Here is a 26,907-nt window from a genome sequence, read left to right on the forward strand (position 1 = left end):
CCAAATTTAACACATTCTTTGCTGATTGTTACAAAATGGCGGAATGATATAATTCAATGTTTCGTTACTTTTGGACAATTTTGAATTAATTGTTTGTTTAGTTGAAGCAAGATTAATGTTGTAAGCCATGAAAACATTAATATAATTAGCTAAATCCTTAAGCGACCTCAGGTAATAAAACCGGGCCGGTAGGCGAATCGACAACGCCGTGAAATCCTTGCCGCCAAAGCGCCATCTACGCTATTTTATTTTATGTCATCAGCAAATTCTGTGGACGAACGCAACAAGTGTTTGTGTTAAATTACTAAAAATATCCACGTGTGTGACGAAAAAACTCCCCCGTGCCGTGTTGTGATGTTAGGGCGTTGCGGTCGCGGGCGTAGTGCGGTCCTGGCCCCGTTGAAAATGTTCGCCTGAAAGCGCCAAGCCCCAGCTGATTATCCACGGCTTGGATCGCCCAATGCGACGCTGAATATCAAAAACATGACGAAGAAAAAAACGGAACTGTACAAGAGAACCGGGAAATCTTCGATAAGCGTCCGTCACTTCGTCAGGAACCTCAAGGAGAACGACCTGCATTTCGACAACAAACAAATAACCCAGTGCGTGTTTTTGGGTGTTTTGCGATTGAAGCCGGTGCCGAGCATATTCAGGACCGACGTCAAGCCCTCCAAACAGGCCAACTTGAGGCCCGTGAACGCTGCCACCCTCGCCAAAATCAAAAGTGAGCCGACCGTTAAGGTGGTGACCAAACCCGACATCAAAAAGTCGGACAACAAAAAGCAAGGGGCGCAAGGTAGGGTCAAGAAAAACACGCAGAAAGTCAAGGAGGCGGTCAAGAAAAAGAATCTGATCAAAATCAAACTCACACCAAAGAAGAAGCCCACGAAAGACAAGCCGGTGAACAAAAAGGAGAAACCGAAGGACTTGCCCAAGCCCAAGATGGAGCCAAAGCAAAGCCAGTCCAGGTCTCCCACACCACCACAACCCAAACCGGCTGTCCCTGACAAGGATAACTTCAGCAACAAGAAGAAAACTTACAAAATCATAAACTCGCCCAAAAAGTTGCTGGCGACTGTCATCAAAGATCTTCCCGTCCCTGAGGTGCCAATTGATGAGGTAATTAACCCAGTACACTTTTTAATAAACAAAATGAAGCAAAAGCAGGCTGAATGCCGGAATGCCTTGTTGAACTCAAACCCAGAACAATCCGATAACACCCTTGCAACCACCAGCAAAAAGGTGACGCCAGCCAAAAAATTAACAACCGACAAAAAACCAGTAAAAAGCAAACCAGTCGAAAAGCAAGACAAAAAGATGCCCGAAAGGAGTGGCAAACTTGAGCCGGCTAAGACCCCCAAAAGGCCCAGACTGGACGAACTTACCAAAGAAACGCTGATGAAAGTGCCGGCGGAGGCGGAGAAGGTGCCCAAGCCCAGAGGCAGGAAGTCGAACACCTCCATGGACCTCAAAGCCTTGGCAATCAAATCCGAGACTCTGGACGAAGAGGCGGAGAACAACAACAAATCCGAGGACATAATTATAATACCGGACGAGTTGCCCAGCCCCTCCGCCATCGAGTCGGCCAAAACCCTCCAAGTCGTCCAGCAAAAGCCGGAACACGACGTCATCTACGTAAGTACGGAGTTGAGCCCTAAAAGCTTGAAAATCAAGGAGCGCACCTCGCCCAGATTGTGGAACGCCACTCAGAACGAGCCGCTGACGGTGCAGACTAAGCCTGACGACGTTATTTTGGTGGGTGAGGACGCCAAAGTTCCTAGAGTCAAAGAACGCACTTCCCCCAGGATTAAGGCTGAAAAGCCGGATGATTCGCCCAAAGTTCCGGAGAAACAGAAAGAAAGGACCTCTCCGAGGACCAAATCCTTGGACAAGGATACTAAAGTTGAGGACAAACCTGTGGAGGACAAAACTCCGGCGGGTAAAGCACAGAAGAAGCAGTTGAAAACTGAAGGTGAAGAAGTAAGACCCCAGAAAGTGTTGAGGAAGTCAATCGGGTCTCCTCAGCGGGATGAAAGTGCTGGACGACGCCTCACAAGACAGTCACTGAAGTCTGATTGTGTACTAGAGACGTCCGACTCAAACAATAGGGCCAAAAGGAGGTCCTTAAACCCGAACGCTAAATTAAATCCCGAAACTGATGTGCCCAAACAAATCCCCGACGTCAACGACAACTCCAAGCCGTTGAGTGTGCAGAAAAAGCGGGGCAGGAAGTCGTTCAAGCTGTCTGAAGTGCAGCCCAAGGACGAGTGTCCCGACGAGGACGACAATAAGATGGAGAAACAAGTTGAGCCTCCGGAATCGTCGGAGCCTGAAGATAAACCTGTTATCCAGTCTCTGCCTGAGGTTACTGTGGATGATGAAGCCGTTGAAAGCATCAGCAAAGATGTTGAGGAAACCACCGGACGTATTAACTCCATCGTGGCCAAAGTGGCAGACCTGGAACAAGACGCCAAGTCGAAAAAGGCTTCCCGGGTCACCAGGTCCAACCCAACGGGCGAGAGCCAACAGGAACCAAGCAACAAAAACAAAAGGAAAAGTCTCAAACAAAAGGCCGCAAGTAAAGTGTTGGTGGTGGACGAAAACGTGGACAAGTCGCCGGAAATCGAAATCGTCGGCGACGACAAGACTGAAAAAACTGAGGTCAAAGACGACAGTTCCAAGGTGGCCAGGGTCAAGCCCATAATGATGCAGGACAAGCCGCAAGAGCCGGAACAGGGCACCAAGAAGGATTTGTACGAATTCGACGAGTCGGAAGCTGAGGAGCTGTTGGTTCTACGTACGCCGTCCCCCAAGAAACAGGACCAGTCCAACGAGTCCATAAAGCACGAAAACGCCTCATCCGACGAGTCACCTTCGGAGAAGCCTTCGGCTAGGAAGAGGGGCAGACCGAAGAAGGTGCCAGGGGACACTCCGGACATTAAGACTGAACCGACCGCCAAGGTGGCCAAGGGTAGGCCCTCCAAGGGCAAAAAGTTGGTGGACACGAGACCCATCACCGATTTCATCGACTTGGTGAACGATAAAACACCGGCGAAACAGCCGGAGACGGTGGCAGTGGCTGTCGAGCCCCCGACTGCGCCTTCACCAATTAAGGCACCAGCTTCCCCGGTTAAATCGCCTTTGAAGTCGCCTTTAAAGCAGCAGTCACTGAAGGATATGTTCGCCGCAGCCCGCATAAAGCAGGAGAAGCAGGCGGAAATCGACGCCGTGTTCACCAAGCCCAGCCCACCGCAGGACAACCAGTCCTCCCCCAAGGAAAACGCCGTGGATACCACTCGCCAGAAGAGCGACAGCGTGGGTAAGTCCCCCCTGATGGAGTCCAACAGCCAGTTCTTCGACGGAGACGGAGACGACTCCGATTACGACGACGACACGCAGAGCAACAAGGAGTGGCTGCCCGAGGACTATGCGGAGTACAAGATGAAGTTCTCCGCCAAGAAGATCGACGCCTACAAGGCCATATATAAATGCAAGGTGTGCCTGAAACTGTGCTCCAGCTACTACAGGCTCAACAAGCACAAGAGGACGCACGAGGCGTTGGAGAAGCCGTACGAATGTCCGACTTGTTCGGAGAGTTTCAGCGTCATCGAGGACTTCAACGCACATTTGCGGGCACACAAAGGTAAGTTAAGGAACTCACTTTATAATTTTATGACTGTAATATCTCTAATTATTAAATTGACTTGAATGCGTAGCAGATAAGGGAACAATTTATTAATTGTTTGATTGCAGTATTTTTATTCATTGGTTGGAATCTTGCATCATTTAACAATAAAGGAAAATCGAATAACATTCCAACTAAATTACGCACTTACATTTTCTTATCTGAGTGTGAGCCAGAATTTTGAATCATTCAGCAAAACAAAAATTTACTTTTACTTGCATATACGTGGTGATTCACTTAACCAGAAGTAACATTTTTTTTAATATTCATAAAATTCTGGTACTTTTGATTTTTAAATTGATCTTTATTTATTTATTTATTTATTTATTTATTCAAAAAATTAAGAGCAATAAATTATATAAAAAATTGAAAAGTTAAATAAGAAATTAGATTAATAAAATTACAATATTTCAAAAATCTTGATTTATTCAAATTAAAAAACATAAAAATTATTAAATATTAAAAAGAAAAAGTTAAATATAAAATAAATAGTTTAAATTAAAATAAATCGAAAAAATTATATTATTACAAAGCTAAAATTTTTGAAAAATGGAATAAGGAGCTTAAAACTAAGAAATGAATTTAATAAAATTAAATTAAAAGTTAAAAAATTAGAATAAATCATTTAAAAGATACAAAATAAATAAAAAAATTGAATCAGTAAATCAAAATTAAAAAGTCAAAGTTAAATTTAAAAAAAAAACGTAATAAAAAAACTTAAAATTAAGATATTTAATTAGTAAAATTAAAAAATTATATTTAAAATATTATGAGGCAAAAGTTCAAAATTTAAAAAATTGGATTAAATAAACTAGAAAAGTACAAATTAAATTTAAAATAAAAAACTTATAATTAAGATATTTAATTGGTAAAATTAGAATAAATAACTTGAAAAATACAAATTAAATTAAAAAAAATGAATAAATGTATCAAAATTAAAAAGTTAGAGTTAAATTTTAAAAAAATTATAATAAAACACTTAAAATCAAGATATTTAATTAGTAAAATTAGAATCAAATATTAATATTAAAGAGTTAAAATTGAAATATTAGAATAAATATATTGAAAAATACAAATTAAATTAATAAATTAGTATAAAAAATTTAAAATTAAAAGGAAAAAGTTAAAATTTAAAAAAATAAAATAAGTAATTCGAAGTTAAAGTTAAAAAAATTTTAAGACGTAAAATTAAGATATATAATTAGTAAAATTTGAATAAAATAATAAATTTAAAATGTTAAAATTAAAAGGAAAAAGTTAAAATTTAAGAAATTAAAATAAATAATTTGAAAAACAAATTAAATTAATAAAATTTAATAAATAAATTTAAAATATTAAAAAGATAAAGTCAAAATAAAAAAATTAGAATAAATAACTTGAATTAAATAAAAAAATTGAATAAGTAATTCAAATCTAAAATTAAAAAAGTTAGAATAAATGACTTGAAAAATACAAATTAAAGAATTGAATAAATAAATTAAAATTAAGGAAATTTAAGAAATTAGAATAAATAAAACAAAATTAAAAAGTTAAAGAGTTAGATTTTAAAAAATTAGATTAAAAAACTTAAAATTAGATATTTAATTAATAAAATTAGAATAAAATAATAAAATTAATAAGTTAATTATAGAAAAATTCGAAGAAAAAAGTTAAAATTTAAATAATTAGTATAAGAAACCTAAAAAAATTAAATTCAAATAAAAATAGCTTAAAATTAAATAAAATTTTAAAAAATTGAATGAGTAAATTAAAATTAAGTAAAAATAACTTAAAATTAAATTAAACTGATAAAATTAATAATACAATTTTAAATAATAAGAATAAAACACTTAAAATAAAGTTAAATTATAAAAAATTGAGTGTAAATTAAAATTAGCATAAAATACTCAAAAAAATTAAATTAAAATAAAAATAACTTAAAATTAAGTTAATAAAATTATAATAAAATTAAAAAATTAATAGTAAAAGGATTAAATAATATATAAATATTAATAATTAAAAATTAACTTATAAAATTGAATAATTAGATTAAAAAGCCTTAAAATTTAAATTAATAAAATTTGTACAAATAAATTGGGAGTTAAATTTAATAAATTAAAATTAAGAACATGGTTAATAATGTCACTTCCGGTTGAGTCGTGTCACGTATTAAGTATCACGTACATATAATCTGTAAAAAACAAATTTTGTAAAATATTTTATCGTCGGTGTCGATGAATTAACCTTGAGGAATCCACAACACAAACATTCTTGGTACCACCACGCTTATCACGAGTAGTATATTTGTGACGAATCAGCAAGTTAATTTAATATTTAAGTTGTCTCGAAAGCTTCGATTTATTTTCGTGCACGTTTCGAACGTTTGGCAAAGCTTTAAAATAAAATTAAGCGATAAGATTAGATTGAAACCGCAAATATTTATTTTGTATTCTTTCCGTTTTGATTAAATATTGCAATAATAGGCGGCCAACAAATAAATAAATTAAATAGTCATACGTTTCACAAACAACATTAAATATTAATATTATTCTTTATTATTTGATGTTTTGTTGCGACGCACACAACTATAAGTAACTATAGTATTTAGTTTAGCCATTTTATCTGGGTCAGTGGAACTTGCAAAGTGAAAGATTTGAACGCATTGCAAGTTTACATCATACATTTATTTTTATGAATGTTTACTGTTATTGTGTGTGTGTGTGTTGATTATTGAAACTTCCATCATTACCTAAAAGCCAAAATAAATGTCCAAATAATATTATTAGGCAAATACCTTAATGTAAAACTTATCCCTACTTATTGAAATTTAATTAACACACTTTAGATTAAATTTAGAACGTACAAATAAACACTGACTGATTAATATGAAGATTTATGTTTACAATATTACAATCTAATCCTGATGGAACACATGATTTATTACAACTAAACAACCTTGACTACTAAACCAATTATTATTAACTAAGGAATAATTTGGTGAATGCGCCGGTGACAATTAAAAAAAATTTTTTGATGATTTTTAAAATTTATTTTGGACCCTGCAAAGGAAAACGTACAGTGTGTTTGACACGTGTTTAGTATTAATCGTGGTAATTACGAACATAAACATTTGTTTGTCTAAAAATAGTCCGACTGCACGATTTCTACGGTTTGCTTAATGTGATAAGCTTTCGCAATGGTTACTTTATTCAGAAGTTTTCGGTTTTTTACTAAATATATTGGTTGACAGTGATTTAAACTATTTTCTGCCCTAAATTAATAATTTATGCCTTACTTTTGATATAATTGGATATTATCAATAATATTGATGAGATTTTATAACTTATTCACATATAATTTAATTAATGAAACCGATAAGCTTTTATTTAATAAATTAAAATATTCTATTATAAATTATTTTAAATATCTATAATTGAATAATAAATAATTTTCATTGGTCTTAATTGGCAATAACAGACACTATTCAACGATTACTATTTCTAAATTAGCAAAACATTCACTATTTATGATATAAATGGGTATATCACAAATGTTTTTAATTTGATTAGTAATTGTATTATATAAATGCATTTTAAATTGGTGTAAATGAGTAGTAGGGAGTTTTTTTTTTTGTAATTATCTAACAAACTCTAAAATAATTAGACGTTATCAAATTAGTAAGTTTTTTCATTGTTTCTGGTACAATATATTTTTTATAAAAATTTATAGAATCTATATAATGCATTTTATATAATGACAACGTTTATTGTGATTAATTGTCACTTGAAAGGAGATTGACACTTCCAGATTAGTAATTAATACATTATTTTTGATTTAATTGGTTATTATCATCAATATTTATTGGAATTCATAATCAAAAATATTCTGTAAATCATTTTAAATTAATATATTTTAATAATGGGCAGTTTTTAGTGCAATTAATTGTCACTAACACCCTCTAAATGAAGATTGTCACTTCCAGATTAGTAAATAATACATTATTTCTGATTTAATTGGTTATTATCACCAATTTTTATTGGAATTTATAAGTAAAAATATTCTGTAAATCATTTCAAATTAATATATTTTAATAATGGGCAGTTTTTAGTGTAATTAATTGTCACTAACACCCTCTAAATGAATATTGTCACTTCCAGATTAGTAATTAATACATTATTTCTGATTTAATTGGTTATTATCACCAATATTTATTGGAATTCATAATCAAAAATATTCTGTAAATCATTTTAAATTAATATATTTTAATAATGGGCAGTTTTTAGTGCAATTAATTGTCACTAACACCCTCCAAATGAAGATTGTCACTTCCAGATTAGTAATTAATACATTATTTCTGATTTAATTGGTTATTATCACCAATTTTTATTGGAATTTATAAGTAAAAATTTTCTGTATATCATTTTAAATTAATATATTTTAATAATGGGCAGTTTTTAGTGTAATTAATTGTCACTAACACCCTCTAAATGAAGATTGTCACTTCCAGATTAGTAATTAATACATTATTTCTGATTTAATTGGTTATTATCACCAATTTTTATTGGAATTTATAAGTAAAAATATTCTGTAAATCATTTTAAATTAATATATTTTAATAATGGGCAGTTTTTAGTGCAATTAATTGTCACTAACACCCTCTAAATGAAGATTGTCACTTCCAGATAAGTAATTAATACATTATTTCTGATTTAATTGAGTATTCTCACGAATTTTTATTGGAATTTATAAGCAAAAATATTCTGTAAATCATTTTAAATTAATATATTTTAATAATGGGCAGTTTTTAGTGTAATTAATTGTCACTAACACCCTCTAAATGAAGATTGTCACTTCCAGATTAGTATTTAATACATTATTTCTGATTTAATTGATTATTATCACCAATATTTATTGGAATCTATAAGTAAAAATATTCTGTAAATCATTCCAAAATAATATATTTTAATAATGGGCAGTTTTTAGTGTAATTAATTGTCACTAACACCCTCTAAATGAAGATTGTCACTTCCAGATAAGTAATTAATACATTATTTCAGATTTGATTGGTTATTCTCACCAATTTTTATTGGAATATATAAGTAAAAATATTCTGTAAATCATTTCAAATTAATATATTTTAATAATGGGCAGTTTTTAGTGTAATTAATTGTCACTAACACCCTCTAAATGAAGATTGTCACTTCCAGATTAGTAATTAGTACATTGTTTCTGATTTACTACTTGGTTATTATCACCAATTTTTATTGGAATTTATAAGTAAAAATATTCTGTAAATCATTTTAAATTAATATATTTTAATAAAGGGCAGTTTTTAGTGTAATTAATTGTCACTAACACTCTCTAAAGATTATCTCTTCCAGATTAGTAATTACTACATTATTTCTGATTTAATTGGTTATTATTACCAATTTATATGATTGAATAATAAAAATTCATTTTATTAATTAAATTTAGAGGAATCAGTGAATTTTGCACCCATATTGTCATAGAGAATGGTGGAGGAGCTTCGAAGAAAAACAACACCTTACTCACACATTCATTTATTACATGAAAGTTACACTCAAACCCAAAACAATTTATCACAATCGCAAATAATTACAAAACCCGTATACACCCTATTGACTTTTCGCACTCTTCTTCCCGCCCTTCTTGTGATGTCGCGTCAGATGCTGGTCCAGCTGCACCTGTCTGATGAACCCCTTGTCGCACACCGTGCACTTGTGCGGCTTGTCCACCGAGTGGGTGAGCATGTGCCTGGCCAGCACGTCGTTCCTGCCGAACTGCTTCTTGCACACGTGACAGTGGTACGGCTTGACCTGCAAATGGATGACCAGATGCTTGTTCAGGTTGTGCGCGTGCTGGAACCGCTTGTGGCAAATGGTGCACTCGCTCGGCTTCTCGCCGGTGTGGACGCGGTTGTGCCGCTCCAGGTCGCAGAACTTGCCGAACTCCTTGCCGCACTGGTCGCACTTGAACCGTTTCTTCGTCGTCGTCTTCGGCTTTGAGGGTTTGTGCGTCTTTTCGTGGGTCTCGAGCGATTTGCGCGAGAGGAAGCCCTTGTGGCACTTCTTGCAGCCGAACACCTCGTTGTCTTCGTCATCTGCAACAATTTTTTGAAGAATTTATGAAAAAAAAAACAATAATTCATGTTAAATTTGTATAGTTTAGGCAATTACAATTGATTATTCCTGACAAACTCCAATAACTGCTTTTTATTACTAAACTGGCAAAATATTTGCTATTTCTGATATAACTGGATATTATCCTGAACTTTTAAAAGGATTCATGAACAAAAATATTCAATAATCCACGTTAAATTTGTATAGTTTAGGCAATTACAATTGATTATTCCAGACAAACTCCAATAACTGCTTTTTATTACTAAACTGGCAAGATATTTGCTATTTCTGATATAACTGGATATTATCCTGAACTTTTAAAAGGATTCATAAACAAAAATATTCAATAATCCATGTTAAATTTGTATAGTTCAGACAATTACAATTGATTATTCCAGACAAACTCCAATAACTGCTTTTTATTACTAAACTGGCAAGATATTTGCTATTTCTGATATAACTGTATATTATCCTGAACTTTTAAAAGGATTCATGAACAAAAATATTCAATAATCCATGTTAAATTTGTATAGTTTAGGCAATTACAATTGATTATTCCAGACAAACTCCAATAACAGCTTTTTATTACTAAACTGGCAAGATATTTGCTATTTCTGATATAACTGGATATTATCCTGAACTTTTAAAAGGATTCATGAACAAAAATATTCAATAATCCATGTTAAATTTGTATAGTTTAGGCAATTACAATTGATTATTCCTGACAAACTCCAATAACTGCTTTTTATTACTAAACTGGCAAGATATTTGCTATTTCTGATATAACTGGATATTATCCTGAACTTTTAAAAGGATTCATGAACAAAAATATTCAATAATCCATGTTAAATTTGTATAGTTTAGCCAATTACAATTGATTATTCCAGACAAACTCCAATAACTGCTTTTTATTACTAAACTGGCAAGATATTTGCTATTTCTGATATAACTGGATATTATCCTGAACTTTTAAAAGGATTCATAAACAAAAATATTCAATAATCCATGTTAAATTTGTATAGTTCAGACAATTACAATTGATTATTCCAGACAAACTCCAATAACTGCTTTTTATTACTAAACTGGCAAGATATTTGCTATTTCTGATATAACTGTATATTATCCTGAACTTTTAAAAGGATTCATGAACAAAAATATTCAATAATCCATGTTAAATTTGTATAGTTTAGGCAATTACAATTGATTATTCCAGACAAACTCCAATAACAGCTTTTTATTACTAAACTGGCAAGATATTTGCTATTTCTGATATAACTGGATATTATCCTGAACTTTTAAAAGGATTCATGAACAAAAATATTCAATAATCCATGTTAAATTTGTATAGTTTAGGCAATTACAATTGATTATTCCAGACAAACTCCAATAACAGCTTTTTATTACTAAACTGGCAAGATATTTGCTATTTCTGATATAACTGGATATTATCCTGAACTTTTAAAAGGATTCATGAACAAAAATATTCAATAATCCATGTTAAATTTGTATAGTTTAGGCAATTACAATTGATTATTCCTGACAAACTCCAATAACTGCTTTTTATTACTAAACTGGCAAGATATTTGCTATTTCTGATATAACTGGATATTATCCTCAACTTTTAAAAGGATTCATGAACAAAAATATTCAATAATCCATGTTAAATTTGTATAGTTTAGGCAATTACAATTGATTATTCCAGACAAACTCCAATAACAGCTTTTTATTACTAAACTGGCAAGATATTTGCTATTTCTGATATAACTGGATATTATCCTGAACTTTTAAAAGGATTCATGAACAAAAATATTCAATAATCCATGTTAAATTTGTATAGTTTAGGCAATTACAATTGATTATTCCTGACAAACTCCAATAACTGCTTTTTATTACTAAACTGGCAAGATATTTGCTATTTCTGATATAACTGGATATTATCCTGAACTTTTAAAAGGATTCATGAATAAAAATATTCAATAATCCATGTTAAATTTGTATAGTTCAGGCAATTACAATTGATTATTCCAGACAAACTCCAATAACTGCTTTTTATTTCTAAACTGGCAAGATATTTGCTATTTCTGATATAACTGGATATTATCCTGAACTTTTAAAAGGATTCATGAACAAAAATATTCAATAATCCATGTTAATTTTGTATAGTTTAGGCAATTACAATTGATTATCCCTGACAAACTGCAATAACAGCTTTTTATTACTAAACTGGCAAGATATTTGCTATTTCTGATATAACTGGATATTATCCTGAACTTTTAAAAGGATTCATGAACAAAAATATTCAATAATCCATGTTAAATTTGTATAGTTTAGGCAATTACAATTGATTATTCCTGACAAACTCCAATAACTGCTTTTTATTTCTAAACTGGCAAGATATTTGCTATTTCTGATATAACTGGATATTATCCTGAACTTTTAAAAGGATTCATGAATAAAAATATTCAATAATCCATGTTAAATTTGTATAGTTCAGGCAATTACAATTGATTATTCCAGACAAACTCCAATAACTGCTTTTTATTTCTAAACTGGCAAGATATTTGCTATTTCTGATATAACTGGATATTATCCTGAACTTTTAAAAGGATTCATGAACAAAAATATTCAATAATCCATGTTAAATTTGTATAGTTTAGGCAATTACAATTGATTATTCCTGACAAACTCCAATAACTGCTTTTTATTACTAAACTGGAAAGATATTTGCTATTTCTGATATAACTGGATATTATCCTCAACTTTTAAAAGGATTCATGAACAAAAATATTCAATAATCCATGTTAAATTTGTATAGTTTAGGCAATTACAATTGATTATTCCTGACAAACTCCAATAACTGCTTTTTATTACTAAACTGGCAAGATATTTGCTATTTCTGATATAACTGGATATTATCCTGAACTTTTAAAAGGATTCATGAACAAAAATATGCAATAATCCATGTTAAATTTGTATAGTTTAAGTAATTACAATTGATTATCCCTGACAGGCTCCAATAACAGCTTTTTATTACTAAACTGGCAAGATATTCACTATTTCTGATATAACTGGATATTATCCTGAATTTTTGAAAGAATTCATGAACAAAAATATTCAATAATAATAATAGTGAAGCTAACAAATGAAAATAATAGAAAATTATTACTACAATCTTTCACAACTCCAAATGTTTAATACAAATAATTTTGACACTACAATATTGGAATTAAACAAATTGAAAACATTTTTATTCTGTTATTATGAAAAAAATTGATCTTGCAATCACCATTCAGATTTAAATAATCAAAATAAAATCCTCTTAATTTAAATAAATGATTGTACGTGCTCTCAATTAACTTTATCTCAACCAAATTTAGTTCAATAATAAAAATTCTTCGTATAAACACAACGTACCGTGTTCTTCTAAAGTGATGTCCAGACAGGAGAACTGGGGCATCATCCATACGTCGTCCGAATCGCCGCGTTCACTTTCAAAATCGATACTGTCCGACATTTTACCTTCCGCACACCGATTCCGCGTCAACCCTTTTCGCACTTTGACATGCGGTTTGTTTAAAAAAAATTTGTTCACCAATTGATCGGCCTGCCGATTCGGTCGCACATCCCGAAAATATGTACGTACCGCTTGTTTATTTTGCGCCTGACACAGTGGCACTTGCGCGATTTTGCGCACGCACCCCCGTCCAGTTTCGGGATGGGGTGGCCGGTCGGCGTGTGTTTTAACGGTTGGGGTGGAAGGCTGAGGGGTGGCAATTTATGGAGGGGACGATCAACTGCGATTCATTATGATTATGTTCATTTTACTTACTAAATTATTAATTTTCTTTTTAAAAATTAAATTTTTTACATACATATTATGTAATTTTTAATCGTCTCTGGTTGTAACTTAGTTAAATGATTTTATCTGTAGCTAAATCAGTTTTTAATTTTATTATATAATAGTGAGGGAGGTGTTAAATTAATTTGGGGGTTGAGAAGGGTTGCCAAAGTTCATTGACCTATTGAATACATATATTTATTAATCAAATTTATAATATTTTATTTATAGACAAATAATTTCAATTAATTGAAACAAGTTCAAATAAAGAACTGCTACTTTTAAATTGATATATTTTTTTAATTTTGTTAATTTTAGATATAATCACCAATTTTTATAATTGGATATTATCATCAATATTTATATTGATTATTTGTTTAATTTAAATAATAAATGATTACAATGATTGTGACTGACAAACTCAAATAAAAGATTGTTAAATTAGTAAATTATTTACCATTCCTGTGATAATTGGATATTATCATCAATATTTATAAGTATTTATAAGAAACATATCGTAATTTATAATTAAATCATGTATTTTAATGCCAAACATTTTTAATTACAGTTAATTTAAACTGACAAACTCAAATAAAATATTGCTAGTTCCAAATTACTAATTTATTCATTGTTTCTGACTTTTTGGATATTATCATCCAATTTTATGAAAGTTTATAAGTAAAAATATTCAATTTTTTATTTTATATTTGTTTAATTTAAATAATAAATGGTTACAATGATTGTCACTGACAAAGTCAAATAAAAGATTGTTAAATTAGTAAATTATTTACTATTCCTGTGATAATTGGATATTATCATCAATATTTATAAGAATTTATAAGAAAAATTTCATAATTTATATTTAAATCATGTATTTTAATGCCAAACATTTTTAATTACAATTAATTTAAACTGACAAACTCAAATAAAATATTGCTAGTTCCAAATTACTAATTTATTCATTGTTTCTGGTATTTTTGGATATTATCATCCAATTTTATGAAAGTTTATAAGTAAAAATATTCAATTTTTTATTTTATATTTGTTTAATTTAAATAATAAATGGTTACATTGATTGTGACTGACAAACTCAAATAAAAGATTGTTAAATTAGTAAATTATTTACTATTCCTGTGATAATTGGATATTATCATCAATATTTATAAGAATTTATAAGAAAAATTTTATAATTTATATTTAAATCATGTATTTTAATACCAAACATTTTTAATTACAATTAATTTAAACTGACAAACTCAAATAAAGTATTGTTAGTTCCAAATCACTAATTTATTCATTATTTCTTGTATTTTTGGATATTATCATCCATTTTTATAAAAGTTTATAAGTAAAAATATTCAATTTTTTATTTTATATTTTGTTTAATTTAAATAATAAATGGTTACAATGATTGTGACTGACAAACTCAAATAAAAGATTGTTAAATTAGTAAATTATTTACCATTCCTGTGATAATTGGATATTATCATCAATATTTATAAATATTTATAAGAAAAATATCATAATTTATAATTAAATCATGTATTTTAATGCCAAACATTTTTAATTACAATTAATTTAAACTGACAAACTCAAATAAAATATTGCTAGTTCCAAATTACTAATTTATTCATTGTTTCTGACTTTTTGGATATTATCATCCAATTTTATGAAAGTTTATAAGCAAAAATATTCAATTTTTTATTTTATATTTGTTTAATTTAAATAATAAATGGTTACATTGATTGTGACTGACAAATTCAAATAAAGGATTGTTAAATTAGTAAATTATTTACCATTCCTGTGATAATTGGATATTATCATCAATATTTATAAGAAATTATAAGAAACATTTCATAATTTATATTTAAATCATGTTTTTTAATACCAAACATTTTTAATTACCATTAATTTAAGCTGACAAACTCAAATAAAGTATTGCTAGTTCCAAATTACTAATTTATTTATTATTTCTGGTTTTTTTGGATATTATCATCCATTTTTATAAAAGTTTATAAGTAAAAATATTCAATTTTTTATTTTATATTTTGTTTAATTTAAATAATAAATGGTTACAATGATTGTCACTGACAAACTCAAATAAAAGATTGTTAAATTAATAAATTATTTACTATTCCTGTGATAATTGGTTATTATCATCAATATTTATAAGAATTTATAAGAAAAATTTCATAATTTATATTTAAATCATGTATTTTAATACCAAACATTTTTAATTACCATTAATTTAAACTGACAAACTCAAATAAAGTATTGTTAGTTCCAAATTACTAATTTATTCATTGTTTCTGGTATTTTTGGATATTATCATCCAATTTTATGAAAGTTTATAAGTAAAAATATTCAATTTTTTATTTTATATTTGTTTAATTTAAATAATAAATGGTTACATTGATTGTGACTGACAAACTCAAATAAAAGACTGTTAAATTAGTAAATTATTTACTATTTCTGTGACAATTGGATATTATCATCAATATTTATAAGTATTTATAAGAAAAATATCATAATTTATAATTAAATCATGTATTTTAATGCCAAACATTTTTAATTACAATTAATTTAAACTGACAAACTCAAATAAAATATTGCTGGTTCCAAATTAACTAATTTATTCATTGTTTCTGGTATTTTTGGATATTATCATCCAATTTTATAAAAGTTTATAATTAAAAATATTCAATTTTTTAGTTTATATTTGTTTAATTTAAATAATAAATGGTTACAATGATTGTGACTGACAAACTCAAATAAAATATTTTCTGTAATTCATGATTAATTCGTATAAATGAATAATAAAAAGTTGTTTATCATTTGTCATAATCAAAATGTTAATAATTTTCTTAATATATTTATTTATGTTTATAGGCAAAGAACCTTACATGTGCAAAAAGTGCCACAAGGGCTTCCAAACGAAGGAGGAGCTGGAGAAGCACGAGCCGATCCACGTGCTGAAGAAGGCGAAGGCGGTCGACAAGAAGTTCAGGTGCGACATGTGCGCCAAGGAGTTCGGCAAACTGTGCGACATGGAGCGGCACATGCGCGTGCACACCGGCGAGAAGCCCAGCGTGTGCAACATATGCCACAAGCGGTTCCAGCAGTCGTACAACCTGAGCAAGCACCTGATCACCCACCTCAACCTCAAGCCGTTCCAGTGCGAGATATGCAACAAGAACTTCGGTGCGTTACCCACACCCACGATAGTTAAACTCACAATTAAATACTGATTTGTTTGCAGGAAGGAACGACGTACTGAACAGACACTTGCTCACGCACTCAGTGACGAAGCCGTTCAAGTGCTCCTACTGCGAGAAGGGTTTCATCAGGCAGATCCAGATGGACAAGCACATTAAGAAGGCCCACAAGGATAAGTTACCGACGGAACCAGTTCAGGCTGCTCCAGCTCAAGAGGCGGTCGCTGCCAACAGTTAGGGCGATCTTAAAATTTTTGACAATTGAGTAAGACTTGATCTTTTATTTTTGACTCCGGAGCTGGATTGTAAAACTTTACGAAAGTTCTCACAATTTATCAACGAACTGAATGTGAGACTGTAGTTTAAAACGTGTAAACCATTATACATTTTATATTATTTTTTGTGTGGACTATCTTTGCTTAATATTTTTAGCATCAACTTATTATTTACATTTATAAAAGTAAGTACAAGTAGTATATTTTTATTCGACGATACAAGAACAAGGATTGCTGGTTTTTACATATCAATTCCTTGATTATTGTTTGCTCTAAAAGTAAATAGTTATGACCAACTTATAGGGCAATAATATTTTTATTAAATCTACGAATTGTCAACTGTAAATAAATTAATAATCGTCTTTTGTTTGTATTTTTCAATAGACAATAACGTTAGGCAATAACTAGAGTTATCATATATCCACTTTTTGTACTTATAAAATATATTTTCCTACCAAAATCACTAGAATTGTGCCTTACAATAAATAATACATATAATTTTTTATAATTTCAAATCATGCATGTAATAAGCTTTATACACAGTGGTCAATTATAAACGAGCTTAAAAAGCAATTTTTTTACCTCAGCGACAAATACATAAACCTTGTTTAAAAGTGGTGGATAATGTACATAGATTGTTGTGATTTTGTTCTACCATGTAGAACTAGTGATTGTATAAATATACACATTGAAGTTAATCTCGCTGTACCGAGCTCAGGCCTTTAATAACTGATTGCCAGATTATTTACCAATCCAACTATTTTATTAAAGAGACAGAATCAGTTATTGGAAACCTGATGATCGTATTTAACTCATGGAAGGTGCTCATATGTATTTTGTTAATTAAATAATTGGATATTATTGAACTGAAGAAATCAGTTTAGGTTGTTGAATATTAATTGTTAGTTTTGTCCCGTCTAAATTCTCGGAGTGGCTATTTTTGTTCGAGCAATAAAACGTACGTGTATGTAGAAAATCACAATGGTCATATTTAGGTTTGGAACGAGGGTTTTGTTTTATTGTGATACATAGAACAAATTAAAGAGTGCCTTGAACTGTAGCAAAATACATGTGCCTTTTTGTCATTCTTATTGAAAACATATATAATTTATTTATAACTTCTTAGTATTGATATGTATTATTTAAGGATTAGTTTATTACACATATTTTTAAGTGCTATGTTCTAATTTAATCCAGAAAAAACATATTATTTTCTGGCGGTGTTATGCGCCGCATTTTTTACAAAATAAAAACCATAAAACTGTAATGACTTTTATTGATTTAGTGGGTGAAATTTTAGGTAAGCCTGTTTAATATGGAAATATCCCCATAACTTTTTTATTTATAAGTCGATTTTGATGATTAATAACTCAAAAGACAGACAAGAAATTTTTCTGTGCATGACACATCATCCATATCATTCAACTTAGGTCTATTACAACATTTGTTGCAGCCAAAAATTGAGTAAAATTGATTAGTTATACGAAATCTTATACAAAAGGAAGAAAATAATTCATTAACGTTTTTTAACGTACTACTTTTTAAAATTCAATTCAAGTAGTATAGCTCATATTCTTAATATATTTTAATAAATTGCTGTAATACAATTATATTAAAATATATTCATATACTAATTTCTTTAGTTGATGAGAAATTCAGTAATAAAATATAAAATATATGAATATTGAATTTCTTTTATCTAATTTTTTAAAAAATGTATGTATGAAGACATTATTAAATAAAAATATATTCTCTTTAATTTTTGTTTTATTTTTCCTATTATTTTATTTCTGATAAATTCTGAAAACCCCCCATTAGAATCTTAAATTAGAGAATATAAAGTAGAAACAAACCTTAACGTATTAACACGTTCAATAAAGGAATCTGTAATGTATATCTGAGTAGTTCTGCATAAATGCAACAGATGTCACTAGCAAGTCCCGATCGCCATCTGTGTCCCGCCTTTTTTTAAAAATTTGAATTTTCCCGCCTTTTTTGTATTAGGAGCAACACACCTCCTCGCATTTCTGTTATCCTGTTACAAAGTTAAAAATTTCAGTTTTCTCACAAAATTTTTACGACTTCACGATTTTGTATCAGGATCACAGAAACCCGAGGAGGTATTTTCCCGCCAAATATGTATCAGGAGTTTTCCCGCCATTTTTTAAAAATTTAAATTTTCCCGCCTTTTTTGTATTAGGAGCAACACACCTCCTCGCATTTCTGTTATCCTGTTACAAAATTTGATATTTCGGATTTCTCACGAAATTTTGGCGATTTTGCGATTTTGTATCAGGATCACAGAAGCTCGAGGAGGTATTTTCCCGCCAAAAATGTATCAGGAGTTTTCCCGCCCTTTTTTAAAAATTTGAATTTTCCCGCCATTTTTGTATTAGGAGCTACTCACCTCCTCTCATTTCTGTTATCCTATTACGTAATTTAGATTTTTAACTTTTCCACACATTTCGTTAGCACAGACCGTCAGAATTCAACGAATTTTTTATGTTTTTATCAGGATGACAGAAAAGTGTATCGTTTGTTTAAATTTTCACTTACCTGTTCTGTATTAGGTTAATATTATTAAATAAAACAACAAATTAATTTTAATATGTCTTTATTAATACACAATACATTTCTACAATACAAACGTTCTTTTTAATTATCACATTTCCGAAATTTATAAATTAATTAAACAGAAACTATAACTTTCGCCCTCTATCCGTACTAAACTAAACTATTGGTGTACCAGTTCGTGTAATCTGTAATGTACATGACAGTAGTTTCTAATACATCCGTTAAGTGTCACTAGTAAGCCGTACAATAATTTAATTATTTAAACGATAATTTAATAGTTTGATAAATCGAACCCGCCAAATATAAAAGTGTGACGTTTTTCCTTATTATATTCTTTTATTCTAATAGTTATTGAAGAAATAATACATTCCCAAGTACGCGCCTCGTCGCCCTCTATACGGAATATGTCGAACTCATTCAGAATGAATAACAGGAACCTGTATTACGTTTTGTAATAGTTAATCGTATTTGAAGCAGATGACGCCACACTTGAAACATATGGTTGGCAATAATTAAAGTTTGAAACAAGTTTTTTATTAACAACTAATTTACAATTTTTATTAGGATAACAAAATGCGACATAGTAACTTTTTTATTAAAATGACATTATTATGGATATTATGACTTAGGTGAATGAATTACGAAAATAATACCCATTTATACACAAAAGTTTTACATCGGACAAATATATATCTATAAATTCAATCATATAATTATAAAAAACTGTTACTAAACTATAATTAAAACTAAACTCCTTCCTCTTCTTCCTGCGTTGTTTCTTGAGTTACGTTCCTTCCCTCATCTTCGCTCTCACTGACAGCTAGATCATCGTGTATTTTCACTCCAGAATCTTGTGGATCCACTGGTACTGCTTCCTGTTTTCTAGGGAGTCCGGTCTGGATTATCTGTAAGAAGTAGTACTCATCACATAAACATTCTTGATGAATCAATATATTACATACCTTTAAACACAATGGTTTCAACAAGTTCGCCTTCACTTTGCTGATATTAGCCCATTGAACCCAACTGGACCATTCCTTGGGCCGTCTGTTGACTGTCGTCGTCGGTGTCTTCGCCAGTCGGCTCTGTGATATCAGTACGAGAAATTCAGTAAGTTAATTAGGTAAGGAAACGGGTAAATTAAATTCAAATTACACCCCAATGCTCTTCATTGGATTTATTAATCACCTAAACAATAATTACATAAATACCAATAAAATATTGTTCCGCAACTCTTCACCTGACAGTAGGAAGTCAGTACATCTCGGAGAACGCCTGAATAATAAATTTACATGATAACTTAAACTACAGTCTCTGAAATTTACAATTCCAGTATAAAATAACTAATAAATAATAATTTTGTTGTCACTACAGTAACGTCCGTAAAACCTAAACAGCCTGGAATGATAGGTAAGTAAAACATAAACGTTATAAATAAAGTTTTATATTTTTAATATTAAATATTTAATTAAAATCACAAAGAAAACAAATGGAAAAGCACTATATATATAACACATTCACTTAGTTATAGTAATCAGTGGGCACGCGTCGGCCCTACGTGACCCAAGGTCTAAGACGATGTTAAGTCCACTCAGTAGTAACGAATAAACACAACTATTTACAGACTGTTCCCCTCATTCAATCACCTCAGTCAATTTTAACAGTCGAGTATATTTTCCTGACGAATATACTTGTGCCGATGTAACCTACAGTGCCGCACATAATGCCCAGGCCTCCGCTAAACAGAGCCATGTAACCAAAGTAAAACGTTGTCTGGAATAGCCCGTACATCCTTCAAAAAACAACAAATTAACATTAAGTTACAAGACACAATTAGGGTACTCACTTGGTTTTAAAGAAGAAGTAGTAGATGGCATAAATGTAGACGTAGACCGACGTCGACGAGGCTGCCAGGAACGAAGTCCATTGCCAACGGTAGTCCTCCGCATTTAGCAAGAAGTACGTGCACACGATGGTCACGCACACCGTCACGATCATTAATATAATGAAGACGAGCAACATGAACCCGTACACGTAGTAGATTTTGTACGCCCAGAACGAGGTGAAGATAAAGTACCTGTCAACAAATCACCTCACGTGTAAATTGCTTAATTAATTAATTAACCTGGGGCCAACTCACATCTCGATGAAAATGCTGGCGAAAGGCAACACCCCCCCGAGGATGATGATAACGCCCGGCTCCATGAACCACTTCTTCTCGGGAATGGGACGTGGCACCGCGTTTATCCTGCACGGATAGTCCGGCTGCCCGGCCAGGTTCCTGCCCAGCACCGTGCCGACCAACGTGAGCGGTAAAATGACGAAGAGACAGATGCACGTGACGGCGACCATGGTGCCGAACGGGATGGCACGCGACGCGTGGTAATAAATGGCTATGAAGTTGATGCAAAAGGCGGTGCCGCACACGAATGCGGGGATCATGAACGCCGACACCAGCATCTGTCTGATCCAGACTTTGCCGCCCATACGTGCGTACAACGAGCCGCCGAAGTAGCCGTTAATGGGGGAGGTCACTGCGTACACGAACATGGCGGTCGAAAGCATTGAACCACGCCTGTAAACACGCAAAAACATTAATAATAATCAACGTATTAACAGCAACAACGTACTCCGTGTACAACTCTCCCAGGATGGCGAAAACAATGACACTGAAGACGACGGTGGTCAACTGATGACCGGCGCCTATTAAGGCGGAGAACACCAGGGACTGCGAGGCGGGACGGAACACGTCGCCGTGCACTTGCTTCCAACCGTACTCGTCGCCCAAGTCACGTTCCATGTCGTCGATGTCTTCGTCTTTGCTGTATCTGGCGTAGTCTTTGCGCAGGGTGCGCATCAAGATCATAGACACCAAGCCCACGAGGAAGATTACCATCATGAAGCTGTTGAAGATGCTGAACCAATGAATCTGAAAAATATTATAAATTAAATTACTTAAAATATGTTATTTAATTGTTCTTCCATGAGCATTATTCTTTTAAAAGATCTTTTCAACTGATAAACTAATAAGAGACTACTACAAGTAGAATAGCTTTAAAAGCACTTTAAAAACTGTTGAATTTGTTGCTGCAAGTTGATAAATAATTAATTTCTTTCCTAGGAGCATAATACATTTAAAAGATATTGAAGAAACCTTGTGAATATTTATTTTCTATTACCAATAACTATTAATATACTGCTACCAGCAGAATACTTTCTAAAACCCTTTAAAAACAGTTGGAATTGTTGATGCGAGTTGACAATTATTTAATTCGTCTTCCTTGAGAATAATTCATCTAAAATATGTTGAAGAAACTTTGTTTTTATCTACTTTCTGTAACTGCTTAACTAATAAGAGGCTACTACAAGTACAATAGCTTTAAAAGCTCTTTAAAAACCGTTGAATTTGCTGCTGCAAGTTGATAAATATTTAATTTCTTTCCTAGGAGCATAATACATTTAAAAGATATTGAAGAAACCTTGTGAATATTTATTTTCTATTACCAATAACTATTAATATACTGCTGCCAGCAGAATACTTTCTAAAACCCTTTAAAAACAGTTGGAATTGTTGCTGCGAGTTGACATTTATTCAATTCGTCTTTCTTGAGAATAATTCATTTAAAATATGTTAAAGAAACTTTATTTTTATCTACTTTCTGTAACTGATTAACTAATAAAAGGCTACTACAAGCAGAATAGCTTTAAAAGCTCTTTAAAAACTGTTGTGACTTGAGGGATTATTTAAAAGGCGTTCACGATAATTGAGAGTAACTTTATGATAGTGAATTTGATATTTTTTATATAGTCTGCTGTTACTAAAAAAATAATACACTTCGTCCTTTATACGCACCCTGTGTTGGAAGAAGTTGTGGTCCAGATACTTGTCGAACCTGTCCTCGAACTTGGTGTTGGTGGGCTTCCAGATCACCTCATACTTGAACTCCAGCATGACATTAGGCTTAAGCAGCACCTTATCCTCGGACGTCAGATTCACGTCGATGATCTGCTTGCCGTTGTAGCCGATCTCGAACTTCTTGTGCGTCCAGATATAGTACTGGTTGTCGCGCACCTCGCCCACGACGCCCCAGATGGGCAAATCGTCAATGTACATCTGGTACCAGTAGTGGTTCTTCACGGCATAGACGAACGCCTTGTATTTCTCCTCGTCCAGCTTCTGGGCGCAGTACACCCCCTTTTTCATGTTATCTAACAATAGTAAAAAACGTATTAATTAGTATTAAATTAACGAATTAGTTTCGGTACTCATTAAAATGACTATAAAATAAACTCATAGATGTGCCTATAATTTTTATTGCAGGACTTTCACAACCAGAATTGCGTATTCTATAATTAGTGGCATTTTATAGTTAAGAGTCCTTGAATGCTTTTTATTTGTAAATAAGAATTGTGCCAGGAAAATTTAAATATCATATCTAGTGAAATGTACGAAAAACAAAAATTATTTGAGTATAATATTTTTAAACAAAAACAATAAAAATTATCATTTATATAATATTTAATTTTATATTGTTATCAACACTTAAAGGATTTGAATGGATTTAATGTGTTTATTTTATGGGTAACATAAATATGAGAAATAATCAAAAATTAATAATTTTCTCATTTAAAATTTTATCTTGTTATCATCACTTAAGATATAAGTAAAATATAAAATGAGAAAAGGTCATAAATATCTAAATTTACTTATTAAATCTTACTGAAGATAATAGTTGTTTAATATCTTATTAGAAACTAATAAAAATTGTCATAATTAACACTCCTTATAAGTATTTCCTCATTATAATTACGAGATTATTAAAAATTGTTGGTTTGAACTTTAAAAGTGATTTAAAGGTATCAGTGAATATTAAATACATACAATTTATGGTAATAACATACATTTAACATTAGGCAACCTATAATTTTGATAAGATATGTTTAAAATGAAAGTGTAAATTACACTTTCACATTAAAAAACAAACTAAAAACAGTTTGTATTATTCAAATATTGACTATAAACAAGCAATATATTTATTGGAACAATCACTTCATAGTTTATAAACAACTGTATACAATAGACCCAATTTGAAACACCATGAAATTACCATAAAAGTGATAACCCAAACCACATGGCAACACACATTGAAAAATTTATAAATATGTTAGATAAGAAAACATTTACTTACTTTTAAATTCGATTTCAATCCCACTAAACTCCAGTTCGACACCTTGCAAGGCCTCACTGAGGGTCTCATGGTAGTGACTGATGGACTCTTTAGAGCCTACACAAAAGGGCAACGAAAAATACGCATAAGTCTCCTGTCTGTTGTGGTATGGCCCCACTGTGTTCATCCACAGTACGATCTCCTCATTGTCATCATACTAAAAAGTACACGTTGTAATTGTAAATAATTAATAACTGTCGAGGCGTGATATTAAATCGATACAAATCAAAAGTAAATCGGCACATTCGGACTTACTATGTGGTTGTGTTCGTCTGTGAACGCCCCTATTGCAAGTGATAAAACCAAAAGTTTGCCAAGGAGGTGCATTTTCGACCCGGTCGACGGCGGCACTATTTATCTGTGTATGCGACGTTGATTTACACGTTTTTCTCCATAAATCACCGGAATACACAAATATTATGCATTCCTACACGTAGACAAGAAAAACTTTGACAGGCAGGTATGACAACTTCCTTTTGAAATTCGGAAATCACTAGGATAACCAAAACAAACAATCCTGCGTAACCTTGGTTGCCTAGCCTAGGGGGGAAATAGTATAAATTAATTTAACTTTTTATATGTTGCTTAGTTAAAAAGTAAGACAATAAAATTCTTTTACGTATATTTATGTTACTTTAGAACTACTGGGTAACATCTTTAACTTTTCTTGTAGCCGACTGTAGACTTGCTGATAGGGTTGATCCAATTCTTTAACAGTGGGAGGCACTCGACAAAACCTTTTCACCTTAGGAGACATCAACGCAAGATTTTGGAGCAGCCCGTATGCACTTGAAGTGGTCCAATATAATACAAGGCACTGCAATACAGAATTTATTTAAAAACCAATTTTAAGTTTTAAGTTTTGGAACTTACTGAAGGTACTGAGGCTGAAATTGGGATTAATATAATGCTGAAACCTCTGAACAAGTTAACAAAAACTTTTTGCAGTCTAGTAGGAGGGTTAACTCTTGACAAATTTTGCAACTAAAAGTGTGTAATTCATGTTATTATAAATCCTGATGGGTAAGTTTAAAAATTACCTCAATGATGCTCAAATTTAACAAACCAAGAGCCACAGGAAAAATCAATGAAGAGTCAACAGCCACTAAATTGGGGATCCACCCAAATCCCCCAAGAGTCAACTCGGTGAACGTCATTTGTGCCTGCACAGTCTTCTCTGGCAACATGTACACCAAATTCCTGAGGCTAACTGAAAACGAAACCCACATCGGAATTTGAAACCAAATCAACAGGGACGCTTTAAAAGGATGGCAATTGTCCCTAACTATTAAATTATTCCACTGTTTCCTCACCTAAAATACACACACTCAATCCAAGTTCATTAATAGCATCCTGAGCTTACTGATCTATTGTAAGTTATTCTCGCCATCCTTTCATCCCAGTTGTATATTTTCACAGCCATGGCAGTCTCTCGTTTTAATTCTTTAACTATGTCTGGCATTTCTAGTTTTAGGTTTTCGAGTTTGGCCAAAATATACTGTTGATAAATAGCCAAGGGTAAAGTTACACAGGTTCGCAACAGAACTGTTGTGCACACTATTGAAGCCCACCATGGCAATCCTGTTGTGTCGTGCAAAGTTAACAGCAATTTTTGCAGGTACTCTACAGGTGTGCTCTCAGATATTGTTTTAAAGACACCTGTTTGGGTCTTGGCAATCGAGTCAATGGTTGACTGCAGGGAAAAATCTCTGCGTTGACTAGAATTACTTTTAATTAAAGTATTAGGGTGGTGAAACGCGTAACTTAAATGTGGGGCTGCGTTCAAAAATTTCGTGCTATGCAACCTAACATTGCACGTGTGAATTAAACGTAAAGTAAACATGGCTTTGTTTTGGTTAAATACTATGACATTATGTAAGAAAGCCGGAAGCTTATTAATATTCACTAATACGGATATTTTAAGAGATGACGTAGTGAGGTTAGTTTCATCACTGACAGATGTTTTGTATTTG

At 31.6% G+C, this 26,907-nt stretch overlaps 3 protein-coding genes across 3 annotated transcripts; 1 reads left to right on the top strand and 2 right to left on the bottom strand.

Moving 5' to 3' along the window:
• The first annotated feature begins 245 nt into the window (after positions 1-245).
• LOC126264489 (titin homolog) lies at positions 246-18,399 on the top strand. The gene is made up of 3 exons (XM_049962690.1): positions 246-3,643; positions 16,532-16,843; positions 16,902-18,399. The coding sequence occupies exons 1-3, from the start codon at positions 484-486 to the stop codon at positions 17,093-17,095; spliced, it is 3,666 nt and encodes a 1,221-aa protein (XP_049818647.1). The 5' UTR covers positions 246-483; the 3' UTR covers positions 17,096-18,399.
• Positions 18,400-21,141: 2,742 nt separating this feature from the next.
• Positions 21,142-25,431, bottom strand: LOC109600553 (transmembrane 9 superfamily member 3). Its single transcript, XM_020016715.2, has 7 exons — positions 25,190-25,431; positions 24,896-25,091; positions 23,560-23,915; positions 22,337-22,635; positions 21,847-22,281; positions 21,553-21,783; positions 21,142-21,498 (listed from the first exon to the last, which is right to left on the bottom strand). Exons 1-7 carry the CDS (start codon positions 25,259-25,261, stop codon positions 21,354-21,356), a joined length of 1,734 nt encoding a protein of 577 aa, XP_019872274.1. The 5' UTR covers positions 25,262-25,431; the 3' UTR covers positions 21,142-21,353.
• Positions 25,432-25,539: 108 nt separating this feature from the next.
• On the bottom strand, positions 25,540-26,894 carry LOC109600542 (cytochrome c oxidase assembly protein COX18, mitochondrial). The gene is made up of 4 exons (XM_049962380.1): positions 26,298-26,894; positions 25,975-26,247; positions 25,808-25,918; positions 25,540-25,751 (listed from the first exon to the last, which is right to left on the bottom strand). Exons 1-4 carry the CDS (start codon positions 26,775-26,777, stop codon positions 25,560-25,562), a joined length of 1,056 nt encoding a protein of 351 aa, XP_049818337.1. The 5' UTR covers positions 26,778-26,894; the 3' UTR covers positions 25,540-25,559.
• Positions 26,895-26,907: the final 13 nt, after the last annotated feature.

The sequence above is a fragment of the Aethina tumida genome, chromosome 2, assembly GCF_024364675.1.
Source record: "Aethina tumida isolate Nest 87 chromosome 2, icAetTumi1.1, whole genome shotgun sequence".
NCBI classification, from domain to species: Eukaryota; Metazoa; Arthropoda; class Insecta; order Coleoptera; family Nitidulidae; genus Aethina; species Aethina tumida.

Excerpts from the sequence above, each read along its gene's own strand:
- LOC126264489 (XM_049962690.1), top strand. The coding sequence starts at position 484 with ATGACGAAGAAAAAAACGGAACTGTACAAGAGAACCGGGAAATCTTCG. Across the intron at positions 3,644-16,531 it reads ACATTTGCGGGCACACAAAG|GCAAAGAACCTTACATGTGC; the intron begins GTAAGTTAAGGA and ends TTATGTTTATAG. Across the intron at positions 16,844-16,901 it reads GATATGCAACAAGAACTTCG|GAAGGAACGACGTACTGAAC; the intron begins GTGCGTTACCCA and ends ATTTGTTTGCAG.
- LOC109600542 (XM_049962380.1), bottom strand. The coding sequence starts at position 26,777 with ATGTTTACTTTACGTTTAATTCACACGTGCAATGTTAGGTTGCATAGC. Across the intron at positions 26,248-26,297 it reads GAATAACTTACAATAGATCA|GTGAGGAAACAGTGGAATAA; the intron begins GTAAGCTCAGGA and ends TGTGTATTTTAG. Across the intron at positions 25,752-25,807 it reads TTTCAGCCTCAGTACCTTCA|TGCCTTGTATTATATTGGAC; the intron begins GTAAGTTCCAAA and ends TCTGTATTGCAG.
- LOC109600553 (XM_020016715.2), bottom strand. The coding sequence starts at position 25,261 with ATGCACCTCCTTGGCAAACTTTTGGTTTTATCACTTGCAATAGGGGCG. Across the intron at positions 23,916-24,895 it reads GATTGAAATCGAATTTAAAA|ATAACATGAAAAAGGGGGTG; the intron begins GTAAGTAAATGT and ends TACTATTGTTAG. Across the intron at positions 21,784-21,846 it reads GCCAGCATTTTCATCGAGAT|GTACTTTATCTTCACCTCGT; the intron begins GTGAGTTGGCCC and ends ATTTGTTGACAG.